Below are 13,693 nucleotides of genomic sequence, written 5' to 3'. Positions count from 1 at the left end.
TACTGTACTTAGAGCAGAGAGATGAAAGCAGAAGAAATCTGAGATACCATTTATTTCACTTAAGAAAGCAGTAAACTGAAACTACAAAAAGATTTGACTACTATTATATTTTTATGATTAAATAAAATTGTCATAGACTAGTGCTGGCAAGCCTATAAATGCTCCATGGAATGTGTCCATGCTCTCTGGCTGCTGTTAGATGACAAGAAAATCTATTATCTTATCCTCTGCATTTATTAACCCTGCTGTTCTCACACCACCCAAAGGCTCCATGGTGAAGAAGATTTGTCCCAAGTTCTCTTCACAGAAAGCTCCAAAGCCCAGTTGGAATATTTGTATTTGTGCTTTAAGGCACTATTAAATGCACCTACCCACCTCTCTACTGCCACGTGCACATCGTGTTAGATCTGTAGTGGATATAACCTTTCCAGTACTCTGTGTGTGTTTGTACATGTGTGTGTTACAAGTAATCAGTTTTCTTTTCTTAAAGAAGCTAGATTAGAAAATCAGAGGAGCCGCTTGTTGACTTTTTTCATTCATTCTTAAGGAAAAACATATTCTAAGCTTTTTTTTTTTTCATGAAATTTAAATATAGCATCTCTGCAGGTGTGGGCATATATGTGTATGAAAGCTCATAGCACAAAATTATTTTATGTCTGCACATTCATAGGCCTTCAAAGCTCATCTAGTTTAATTCCTTTCACTGCCAGAAAGTAGAAGGACTTGTCCAAGGTCACTGGAACCAGGTGTCCTGACACATTGTCCAGGGCTTTCTGTGACCAGTCCCACCATCAGCCCTCCCCCTGCCAGTGGCAGTTGGGACCCAGATAATGCAAATAAACAGAAAATCCAAAATAAAGTAGACCCTCAAATTTATGGTGATATAGTGATTCTGTATTATCTCTAAGGTCTGTGCTCTTCAGACATGGTTCTTTTTCAAATACAAATTTAAGTAAATGGAAGCAGCATGAATTATAGAATCCGTGATGTTTAGAGTTAGACCAAGCATTTGTGCCTCAAGACATGTTTGAAGGGAATTTAGAACATGCTTTATTTAAAAGGTAGACAATTCTCCTTGTAGAACAGACAACATGAAAGAAGGGAAAAAGTTTCTAACACACAACAGAAAGCTGCAGGGTGACTTATTCTTGGGGAGATGCCAGTATCATGGGCTTTGTGTCCATATGAGCATTCATCACTCCTTGTTCTCATTTATCAGCTTTTACCGAGTGCCCACTCTGTGTCAAACCATATGCTGGGAGATGAATACAAAAGGAAATACAACCCAGACCTTGTCCTTGTGGAGTCTGCAGCCTAGAGGCAGTGCTATCAGAGCTAAGATTCATTCCTTCTTTCTACAAACACTGCAGTGCCCGGCAATGTGGCAGGCACTGTTCTAGACACCCAGGATACAGTGAGAAACAAAATAGACAAAGTCCCTGCCCTGAAGTTGCTAACATTTGGGGCAGAGGGGTGGGGGCAGAGAAAGACAATAAACAAACCTGGATATATCATGTCATGTACTAGAGGTTCTTCTTGGAAATCCTTCACGGTGGAGGTGGTGTTTGAGCTGATATATGAAAGCTGAGTAGATACTTACCAGGTAGCAAGGTAGGAAAGACATCTTAGGTAAAGGAAAGAGCATGAGCAAAGGTAATGAAATGTAAAATAGCCTGACAGGTTCAGGCAACTGCAAGTTGTTCATTCTGACCAGAGCTTAGGATGTAGGAGCAGAAAACAAGAACTGAGAGTGAAGAGACAGGCAGGCCCAGGGCATGAAAGGACCTACATACTAGGCCAAGAACTTGGGGATTTTTCCTCTTAAAGGTGATAAGGAGCCCCTAAAAGTTACTAGCAGGTGGATGACATGCTCAAACAATGCCTCAGAGTCCACTCCAGTATGCAGATAATGCAGGGATGGATGCCAGAACTTCCGCAGAACCCAGGCTGTGAGCAGGTTCTGAAGCGTTATCCTCCCCTACAGGAGCAGAATGGTGTTTGAAGAGAGGCCTGCCCAGAAGCCTCTTTCACAGCCCTCTGCTAATGTCACCCAGCACAGGGCCTGTTCCCCTGGGGAGGCAGAGAGCTGCAGGTCAGGGGCCTTCTGACCCCGTTTCCTTAGAGGGAGGACAATAAGACAGCCACTACCACCCGCTCCCTACATAAGGAAAACCCTTGTTTCCCTTGGATCACAGGATTTCTAAAACCTGTGAGAAGCCAAGCCCCCAACCACTGGCTTTAGCCTCTTCTAATGAACCTAGCTGCTTTCCTCCCTTCTTACCTCTCTCCCATCCTTCCTTTTTAATGCTGTTTCAGTGCTGGGCAGCAGTAAGTTCTTGGGACCACCAAGAAGAAGGCTAGTGCTTAAAGAGCCTACCTCCCATACAGTCTGCTAAGTTCTCTACATTTAATCTCAGCCTAGAAATCATCTTATGGCTGCAGCAAGCTTGGAAGGACAGGAATTTGTTTGCTAGCCAAAGGAATCTGTGTGTTTCTCTGCAGTGAATTTGGTTTGATGACATATGTGGACAGTCTCTTCAAATTCTTTTTCTGAGATATTTAAATAAAGGCACTTCTACACTCTTCCTATCTTACCCCCTAACCCCGAAGTGTCAGATTAAAGGAACAAGGTGTGTATGTGTGCATATGTGTGTGTGTTGGGGGGGGGGTGGCATGCTGTTTTCTTTACATGATACTCAGAGGTCATGGCCTCCAGGCCTCTCGTGTCTCATTGCTCCTGTCCTGGGCCGGGGCTCCAGGTGTGCACGACATTGCAAGAGCAGTGTGGACAGAGAGGCTTAGCCTGTCCATTTGCCTGCCCACTGCAGCCACCACCTCTTCACTCGAGCACTGTAGCAGGGCCAGTTTTACAGAGAGGAATGCAACAACTACTTTGTTTCTGCTCTGCTAGAAAAATATCCTTTGTTCTGAAGATTTACAGACTCTCGTGGCTGTCTCTCTTAATGAATTTAGATGTCTAGACGCCTATTTTTGCCCCTCTGTTGAGGACTTCTTGCCTCTGACAAGAAAAGGAAAAAACAAAACAAGAATTCTTAGGCATGAAAAATTTGCCCTGGTGAGATTTAACTATGTGTATACATTTCTGGCTGGGTCTTTACCCCACTCTTCCCATCACACTGAACATCGGAACTGGTTTGGCCTTAGGTTTGACTGGCCAGCTCACAGGGCTTGCTGAAAGAAGCTTACCCCACCTCACCCCACCCCACCACATTCCTGCTCTCTGTATGGTTATGCTAAGAAACTGTTGGACTAGAGAGGGTATTGGCCAAAGTACCCAGTCAGCTGCTCAAGCAAAGTCAAAGGCAGTTTGACCTGAGGACCTTGAAGGCCCCGAGGTGAATAGGCCCAGGGCTCTGATGTGGTCTCTGCAGGCCCCCTGGAGTCAAGTTTGGGAACCAAAGCTCAGTCCTCATTTACTCATTCCCAAGATACTTATTGAGCACTTACTATTTGTCAGGTACTATGCTAGGCACAATGCAAAATCCTGGGAATTTAGCAGTGAGTAAAAGGGACATTGCTCCTGTCTTTGGAGTTTACAGCCTTAGGACTGTTGAAAGCTGGGGATTCACATTGACCTGTCTTTGCTTAAGCAACTGCACACGCCTCTGGAGCCAACACCACCTAATCACTGGCCAGGCAGGGACATGTGTGTGGTTCTGTCTTCTGATTTATGGCAGACATGGGGCTGAGGCCCCAGTGACATGAGTACATAGAAATTTGATAGAGGGCCTTCTGAAAGAAAAAATAAATAAATAAAACAAAATGTAGAGCTTTCAAAAACCACTGAAGTTCCTCCTAAATAAGAGGAGAATGCAGGATCACTGATCTTAACAAAAGCCACAGGATTCAGTGTCTAAGTAGGTGAAACAGAACATGACCATTTTCAGTTGTATTTCCTTGAATTTAGGTGAGTTCTAGAGAGCTAGAGATTTTACATTAAGACCCATTGGTTGTGTCCATTAAATATATAAATTCTGCAAGAAACTGCTAAAGAACCTTTTTCTAGTTTATTTTTGTTATTCAGTGTCATGGTTTTGGAATGGTCAGGAAAGGAACTGTTTCCTGTTTTGCGGATGACCAAATTTACGTTTAAAACACAATATTTGTTTATTTCTGATCGATCATTTTATAAAATATTACAGTTTCCTGCCTTCTTAAACAAACTATACTGAGTATATTTTGATATTTTTAATGCCTTAAAAAAATGAGTTCCTAATATAGTGTTAGGCACATGAGGATTACCATGTATGTAAAAGAAAATTCTAAGTGTGAAAGCAAAATTTTAAAAGTACTAAGTAAAGGTAAAATGGGTTATAATTAATAAGATACTTTATAATACACTAATGCTTTCAAGACCAACTGAAAAGATACAGATGTTTATTATGAGACCAAATGATTCCAGGCAATCTTTTGAATTCTCATTTCTGTTTGAAATAATTTTAATTCCTGTCCCTTCACCTATTAGTGTCAGCTGATGCTTCTTCCTTTTGTCAATTTACCTGCCTCCAGCAGTCTTTCTAATTTGCTAATTCCAAGCTATTGTAACCAGAAGACCCACTCTTATTAGACTTGCTTCTGCAGTGAGAATTGGTAGGCTGCAAAACTTTCCTATGAGTACTGACCTGGATTTTGTGGGAAGATTGGACACTCTGTGAGGGCAGGGGTTTCTCTGACTTGTTCACTGTTCCATTCCCATTGCCTCACTCCACACATGGCCAGAGTAGATGCTCGCTCAGTAAACACTTGGTCAGTGGACTAATCTGACTGCTCAGAGGCCAGTTTGCTCACTTCCTAGATCTTGGCTACATTCCAGGTGGTCACAGCTGGAAGAAACAAGCCCTCTGAGTGAGAAGCATTAGTTTGTTTTTCCATTTCTAGAACATGATAGACTACCCACAGGCATTCCTCGCCACTTTCCTTGGTATCCTATAAGTTGCAGCCGTTGTCATTTTTCAGATGCAAAATCTGCAAACTTTGATCAGGCCTATTGCATTTCTAAACCAGATTTAAAACCATTCAGTACCCTACCTCCCATTTCCTTTTTTGTTGTTTTGGTTTTTTTTCTGTTTTAAATTTAACTTTTGGGCAAGTTTTAATATTATGAATATATTATACATGAGAGCATTTGTTTCAAAATTAGAAGACCAGATTTGAAAACACTCAAAATAAAGACCAAGTTTGCAGGCACTAAAAACCTGTCCAAGGCTGCTCCAAAAGGCAGCCCACTCTGCATGACCATCACAAGACAGTGCTCATTTCAGGGTCACATGTTCCAACAGTTCACTCCTGGGAGTCTAGCCCCATCACCAACCCTTCATCTTTTTCAAGTTCTTACCTCTGATAATTTGAGACAAACCCTTGGCACAGTCCAGAACATAAGCCAAGAACTGGTTATTTGTTAGCTAGCCCCAAAGAATTTAGGTTTCTGAAGAAAGGCCTTTTGTGTTGGTTCAATCTGCGTATGTCAGTTGGTTAAGTTTATTTAGAATGGCAGTATGTCATTCTCATCTTCATCTGGACTGGCAAAGTCATGCAAGAAGCTAGCTGGAAACCAGCCATGGGAGTAAGCTCAGGCCTGGTGACAGAGAGCCCTCTTGGCCCAGGAAGGGGCAGATTCATGAGCCCGATGGCCTTAGATGTGCAGGTTGGTGAGGGAGAAGCCAGTTCTCAGAGTCATAAGAGTTTGCCAGGCCCAGCTTCACCACTGACTGGCTGGGGCATCTAGGGCAAGTCTCTTAAACTTTCTGAATATTCGTTTTCTAAGAAGATAGTCATCCCTGTCTGCCTACCTCAGAAGGAGTTTAGAGACTTAGATCTAATGTAGTTAGAAGGACTTAATAGACTATTGAGTAGTGTCTCTGCCAATGACATATTTTCTGCTGTGTAGGGTACTGCTAAAGTTTGACAGTGCCATACCCTAGAATACCATGGAGTCCTTCACACTATGTGAGAGACCATTGTCCCCACACTCTCAAGAGGGAGAGGATCCTTTCCAGACCTCTTTTTATAACCAATACCTCTAAGTCAAGTATCCCTGAGTTGGTGCCCAGGACTCTGCAGACAGATCCGGAACCCGACTTCCTTCTGGGATAGGAGATAGCTTGTCGCAAAATCCATTTGTTAGAGACCAGATGTGCAGACCTAAGGCAAAATGATGTGGACACCAGAGTCAGAAAATGGTAGTTTACCTCAGGAGAAGAGATGTGGTATGATTCTCCCCTGAGGCAAGGTACCAATGAGTGTAACTAGGGGCCCTCCATCACTTTGATTGATTCATTCCAGTAACTTTGAGGACCTGCTTTGTACCTAACCCTGCAGCACAGTAGAGGACACAATCATAAAAGACACAGTTCCTGCCCTTTTGGAACTAATAATTAAGCTATATATGCTTAGATATGTGGTAGCTGTTGCCATAACTTTGGGTTGAAAACAAGAAGCTGTCTCTGACTGTACTGCCTGGGAAATTCATCCTGGGACTGAATCAGGAGCCCACAATACCAGCTTATTAGCTTTGGCCCTTCTTGTTTTGTTTTCAGATTGACAAGTCTAGCACAACAGCCTCAACACATACACAAACACACATACAAACATGCACGAGCACACGCTCTGTAAGCTAAGCCTGTTTCTCTTTACCTGTGTTTCTTGGATCATGCTTATGCTGGGATTCTCTTTTCAGAGTTGCCAGAAGGCATTTCCTGTACTACCACCACAAGATCCTGGCTGGCATGTCCAGCACTGTTTGCATAGGCTGCAGCAAAAATGGCTTCCCAGGTGGCATGTAGCTCGCTGATGGGTCCCAGCCAGGAACAATGCCTGCTGCTGCCAGCCCCCTGCTCTAATGAGCAGCCCTTATGGAGAGACAGTGGTGAGATGATGGAAATCATTCATTAGATCTTGCACTGGGAGGGGGTTTCTAGTCCTGCAAGTGTGCAGAAGCCAGATTTGGCAGGAGAAGGCTCAAAGTAGCAGAGCCAGAGAGCTAACCAAACACTCATAACTAACATTGTTTTGTACTTTATGGTCACAGACACTATGTCATTGGATCCTCACCCAAACCCTGAAGGTTGCCACCTACCCCTATTTTATAGAAAGGACACTGAGGTTCAAACTGGTTAAGTGACCACAGCAATCAGGAGCAGAGTCAGGCCTACAGCTGAGGGCCACCTAACATCAGCACTCTTGAGCCTATAGCTTCATGGCTAATGGCACTGAGAGGCAGTTGACCCAGGAAAAGCCACTCCACTCTGAAATGTACCTGGTTAGCAAGGGTAGCCTTTCTAATGGAGTGTCACTCTGACTGGGGGTGAGGAGGTAGGAAGGAGTTAGGGCTGGCATTTAATCTATGAGCTGCTTCTTCCCTCCATTTCTTCCCTCCAGCTACAATTTCCAGGTGCCCAGATCTGATTCAGCCTTCAAGGTCCAATCCACCTTCTCAGTGCCATCTTCCACCTTCACCTAAGTGAGGAACAATCTCTCCCTCCCACAGAGTCCCCTAGCACCTTATCCTTTCCTCTCTGGTGTCCAGGTTTCTTGAACTATTGTCATATGTGTACGTATCTCATCCCCCTGAGAGCTAAAGCATGATCCCTCTCAACGTGTTGCGTCTTTACTTGTGAATGTTGAGTGTAAAGACCTTCTTTGTGTCCCTGTAACATTTAATATAGCACTTGGGACAAGAGGCATTCAATAAATGTCTGCTGGATTTGGAGTTCTCGTCTGGCTCACACTCTCTTCTTGGAGTGCCCAAGTTGTACTCCACTTGGTGAGGAGCACAAAGGTTGGAGCCAGAAGTCCTATTGGGTGGCCAGGGGTCAGGAGATAAAAGAATCAGCATGTCCACTTGTCTACTTCAGATTCCTTTTTTTTTTTTTATACCAGATTCTTTTTTTTATGTGTTTATTTTTTATTTTATTCACATAACATACAATCCATCCTAAGTGTACAATCAGTGGCTCTCTGTATAATCACAGAGTTGTGCTTACATCACCACAATTTTAGAACATTTTCATAGCTCCAAAAAGAAAAAACCCATGCTCTTTATGCCCCCCTATTTTACCAGATTCTTCTTTAATCCTGGTATTAAGATCCTCCTTGCCCTCCCTTTCCACCAGGCTGTAGTATACATTGCCAGCCTGTAATCTTTCTGTTTCTAAAGCCACTGCTTCCCAGAACTATTGATAGTTCCAAAAAGAAGAGGGAGTGATCACAGGAATCCATCTTACCTGCACAGGGAGTGTCAGGGACTAGGCTTGCTTAGTGTTTCTCCCTCCCTACCCCTACCCTATGTCCAATGATACTAAAGAAAAAAAGTGGTGGGTCACAAGGGCATTTGGGTAAAAGATGCCCTTCTTCAGTGACTGTGGAATTGTGCCCACTGTCCTCTGCTTAAAAGATTAGAGAAGGTGCCTGTGCTGCTCATCATCCTGTCTGTAGATAATGATCAAGAATGGCTCCTTGAAATACGCTCCCTTGTGTTCTAATACAGTCAAATAGTTTCAGTATGTTTTTTCTCAAATTCAAAATGTAGAATCTGATTTTCAGTGATACAGAATATATTTAAAGATCTGACACCCTTGGTTATGTTGTTTCTTGATTTGGGTACTGGTGACACAGGTATATTTACTCTCTGAAAATTAATTGAACTGTTTAATCAAGGGGGATGTGTGTCTTTGTTACTCAAGGTGTGTGTCTGTGTGTGTTATACTTCAATAAGAAGTTTACTTAAAAAAACAATTCTCTATGCTAAAACTCAGAGCACTTTAGCAGTTTGCAAACCAAGGTCACAAAACTAGTCAGTGAATAAAGGCAGGATTAAATCAGATGTCCTAACTCTTTAGTTAGTACCTATTTCAGAAATGCACTGAAGAGCAAACGGAAAGTTTAATTTCAGTCTCTTAATGTGAATGTTGCTGCAAATTCCTTTGGTTTCCTTGGAGTCCTGTTCTGCATCAGAGTGCACGTTATATATGAGAGGCAGTTTCTTATTGTTAGTAGGGTCATACCTGCTCCCTACTTACTGTCTCTAGTTGATCACAGTGGCTGTCAAAGAAATCTAGGGCTTGGCCACTTCCTCCCTTTGCTCAGTGCTCTGGGAAGGGGCTCTATGGGAAGCCCTTTATCTCTGTGTTGGTCCTAGGCACACTGAAAGGTGCACAGGTGGTCTGGCCAGGCTCAGGACTCATTGGCAACTCTTTGTCTAGACAAAAGTGACAGACCAACAGTTACTGATTTTGTTACAGCTCCATCTGGAAGCAAATAGAGAGCACCATATTGTAAATCTGAGTTTTTCTAGAAGAGATGCCTCTTGATTATGCACATTCCTCTCATTCAACAAGACTCTCATGACCCATGATGACTTTCTTCTGTCTTTAGAAAGCTTGAACAGTCCAAGGTGACATTTGACCACCGTAAGGCCTAGGAGTGAATGTCTCGATGAAATAAAATTGAACCTTCCCCCATTCTCCAATCCGTCAAAAGCCTCTGGTGCAACTCTCCCCTGGTGCCCCTGAGCATCGAGGTCAAGCTGTTTGCATTCCTGGCCTTGCTTGCCTGCCCCAAAGGAAAATGCTTAGTCTAATTCAGCTGACTGTTCCATTGAGCTCAAGACTCAGAGAGGCCACTCCTCCATGCCTCACCCATCAAGACTCAGTGCTATAGGTTGGCCCCTTCCAGGACCTTCTGATCCTGTCTCCCCACAATGTCTGAAATGTGGTTCCCTGGACAGTGCAACAAAACTGGCCTGCTCTGGCTCACAGCCAAGCCATGGGGATGCGGCTCTCACCACTCCTCGTGCACCCCTTACTTGTCCCAGGGTTACTTCCTATCGTAGGTGGCTTTATGGATAGAAGCCCTTGCTCAGGGTAACCAAACGGCCTAAATCTGTTTGTGTCTTCTGCAATCCACCGAGTTAAAAATAGTGGCCTTTGGCAGGTCATCTCACTGCAACAGAAGTGACCTCTGTAAACTCTCTTCCTCAACTGATAGATAACTAGCTCTGTTCCTTGAGGGGACTGACAGGCCCCTAAGAGGCTCTGTTTCACCCAGTCAATTTCAGGGGTCCAGGTGGAGTAAGTTCTGCTTAAGCCTCATGTTCTGAGCTGATGCCCCAGGAGTTGTGGTCTTTTGAGTTATTGTGTCTGTGCTAGCCAGACTGCCCAGTTTAATATCTTTTCAATTAGTGAATCTTCCAGTAATAGCATTTTAACAATGAAGTTCCAAAGAAAAAACTTGTTCTTAATTTTTGCCCAAAGTGGTTTTAAAAAGACTTCTAATAGTTGTATCATTATAAATTCTCAAGTGGTGACCATTTGGCTATGTTACAGAATTTGTAGGTAATAATTAAAGGCTTAGGTAAATGCTTTATCAATAAAGTGAACGACAGAGCATGTTCTTCTGAGCCAGTGTCAGAAATGGCAGCACATAACCATGTGCTGAATTGTCACACAGTGCAAGTCTTTAAAATTCCTTTTGGATTTGAAGGTATTAACAGGTCCCTATCTACATTCTCTAAAGGTTTTTGATGTCATTTTAGCTATTGAACTAAAATATGTAAACTATTACTTTGTTGATTTTGTTCTTAAACCAAACTGCATTATCATCTAAGAGTATGTTCTTAAAGTATTGTTAAAAGTACTTTGAAAACTTGTAAATCCCTATAATTTATGTTTCTCCTGCCTCTGCTGTTTCATTCTGTCCCTCTGGTTTTAATTTGAATGCAGTCCTGTCTGGGTATGTACCTGTAAAATTGTGTTTTTCCAAGTACAATTTACAGTCCTGACCTTAGGTTTTACAGTGTTCCTAACCTTCTAGGAGCTTCCTCCTATACAAAGAAGTGGGCTGTGGGTCACCCAGCTCTTTCATATTAGACCTGCCCAGTCAAGGTTACTTGAAACAGATCTGCTTTTGACATTTCTTAGTTTATCGTGTAGGCCTAGGGAGTAAAGTAGGAGGGCTTCCCTGCAAGCCCATTAATTGCATTTCCCCATTTCTTAAAATGTATACAGTTGTAAACCTAGACTGCTTCAAGATGACAAGTCTCATTTGTCTAAACAATTCTCCTTTTAGACTCAGTGGCACTGATAGAAAGAGATAAGGAGGAAGGGTCTTTTGGAGCCCATACTTGCTGAAACTGTTACCATTTCCCTTACAATCCCCTTTTCTTTCCAGGGCTTGCCTACATACAGAACAGATATATCTGCATCCAATATATTCAGTGAGCTAGATAAGAGGAAGACTGTAGTGGGCAGGGCCATGGAAGAGGGTATCTTACTTTCTTGTGAGTGGGTTCTCCGTGATTTTTAAGAAATATGGCTACTTTGTAGGGGGGTGTGGGGGGGTGAGCGCATACTTTGTTAAGCACGTGTATATTCTGAATTCATTTTGCAGGTATCCCCTTTCCATGGCAGCTGTACCTTTCATGATGGATTGTAATAATTTTTAAATAGCTGTAGAACTTTTGGAATCTTTTCCTTAAGTTAAGGAAATGAGATTTCTTTATTTTCTGCTCTTTTCAAATATCATTCTCCGTGGGTCTTACCGACACTGTCGGGGGGTAGGGGAGGTAGTGCACGTCAGAGGCCAGGCCTGGGCTTTTCGGCAGCTGACCTGGGCTCCCCCTCTGTTTCAGGTAATCGTACAGTCCGGCCGCCACCCCACGGTGCTGCAGAAGCTCTGCCAGTTGCCCTTCCAGTATTTCAGTGACCCACGGCTGATCAAAGTGCTGTTCCCTTCACTTATCGCTGCTTGTTACAACAACCATCAGAACAAAATCATTCTGGAGCAAGAGATGAGCTGTGTTTTACTGGCCACGTTTATTCAGGTACCTTCTATATTATGCCTAATTCTCTGGCTTTATGTGGAAGCTAATGCGATTGAAAAGTAAAAGTAAACCAGCTGTTTATTATTATCGCCCTCCACACTATTTCACATATTTCTGTGCTTGAAAATTAACTCCTGAAATATCAGGATTAATAGAACTGGGGTTGAGTGTTGTATAATTTCTACTTGGAGGATTTCAAGAAAAGGATATTTTTCCAATGAACAAAATGGTAAACCCACACTCATGAAATGCTTTTAAAAGTCTGCCAGACTTCTTAAAAGCTTTAACTGCTGCATTCATCCTGTTTTTAGTCTAGCCATAGGGAATAGATAATAATTGCTGAAGAAAAATCAATTAAACTTGAGTTTATCATAAATTTTTCAATAAATATAATTCCTATATATAAAGATTAAAATCTGTTATTTTTGTTTTGTTTTTAAACCTAAAACTTTTAAATGCCGGCCTTGTATCTTTCTGACCCAATTAAATTCTTTAGGATTTGAATCAGAAGTACTGCTGTAGCAAAACAATATTTCCACATCTCAAACATCTCAATAAACTCACAACAGAAAAATCAAGTTGGCTCTTCTTTAACATTAGCTAACTCTAATCCTGGATTTTGTTCTGTCACTGTAGATAATTATTTGCTGAAAATCTTCCATTTCCTTTCAGATATTCCACCATAAAGTCAACATGTTTTCATTCCATGACACACTGTCACATTAGTAGACAGTGCTTTCTGTTCTTTGTAATAATGAAACAGAAAGCAGAGCTCCCTATTAGTATTGTTCCTTATTCTAGTATGCATATATCACTGTCGGATGGGTGCTAGAGCACCCAGCTCATTAGGAAACACAAAGGATGGCTAGAATTTCCCCAAGCCTTCTTCACTTAGACAGTAATTAGTGGTTTATATTTTTTAAATTATCCCCTATGAGATGATCAGTTAATAAACACAGGTCAATTATGTTTAGAGATATTTTATTTTCAGCTTTAGTTTGAGTCTAGGTTCCATTTTCTGAAAAAAATTTCAAGTCAAATATTCGGATATATAGGTGGAGTATGGGATTTCAAAAAATGTCATATGGTTAAATTAAAATCTTAATAAATTCTTATAACCATCAAACTAGCATTTAGAATTCTTTGTATATTCAATCTAATATGTTTAATATAGAAAATACATTATAGAGAATTTTTTAACTGTAATCTGTTAAAATTCAGGTTATTCCTTCTTCATTCAGAGGTAATTTTTGAGTACCCACAGCGGGTACTGCTCTAGGCAGTGGGGATACATCAGTGAACAAAACAGACAAAAAGTTCTGCCTTCACAGATCTTTCATTAAGGTGGGGGTCAAACAACAAATAAATAAGTAAAAATATATATATATAGTATTTCAGATGGTGATAAGTGCTGTAGAAAAAAGTAAGGTGGGAAAGAGGGTTGGGGACTGCCCAGGACGGGAGAGTGATGTGCGGTTTTCTATGGGTGAGCAGAGTGGCCTCGACTGAGACAGTGATATTTGAGTAAAGACGATTTAGTACCAACTCAGTTCCTTACATTTGCAACAGCTTGGAAAACAACTTGTAAAATACAAATTATATCAGAATCTAAAGTAAAGATTATATATGTATTATATATATATATATGTTTTCATCTGATATCGATCACAGAGTACTTCTAAATCTACCCTTCTCTTTTACAAGAAAATTCATATTTAACTCTCAAATTTTGTAATACTACAGAAATTTTTTATAATGCTTATTTGGAATAGCAAGTTAAATTGTTTCCTGTAAACAATTGTGGTCAAAGACATATACATTGGATTTTATTTACAAAGTGGTTCTTCAAGGTTC

General features: G+C 41.5%; 1 protein-coding gene across 4 annotated transcripts in view; it reads left to right on the top strand.

Annotated features, from left to right (window-relative positions):
• The window catches only part of SCAPER (S-phase cyclin A associated protein in the ER), a 600,702-nt gene that overhangs the window by 584,153 nt on the left and 2,856 nt on the right, over positions 1 to 13,693 (top strand). For all 4 annotated transcript variants that reach the window (XM_037833320.1, XM_037833321.1, XM_037833318.1 and 1 more), the window contains exon 30: positions 11,648 to 11,839. In XM_037833320.1, coding sequence (XP_037689248.1) covers positions 11,648 to 11,839 — 192 coding nt within the window. The remainder of the gene's footprint in view (positions 1 to 11,647; positions 11,840 to 13,693) is intronic.

This window comes from Choloepus didactylus, chromosome 4, assembly GCF_015220235.1.
Source record: "Choloepus didactylus isolate mChoDid1 chromosome 4, mChoDid1.pri, whole genome shotgun sequence".
Classification (NCBI taxonomy): Eukaryota; Metazoa; Chordata; class Mammalia; order Pilosa; family Megalonychidae; genus Choloepus; species Choloepus didactylus.
Note: the sequence above shows the minus strand (reverse complement) of the source record. Positions and strands in the feature narration are given on the sequence as shown.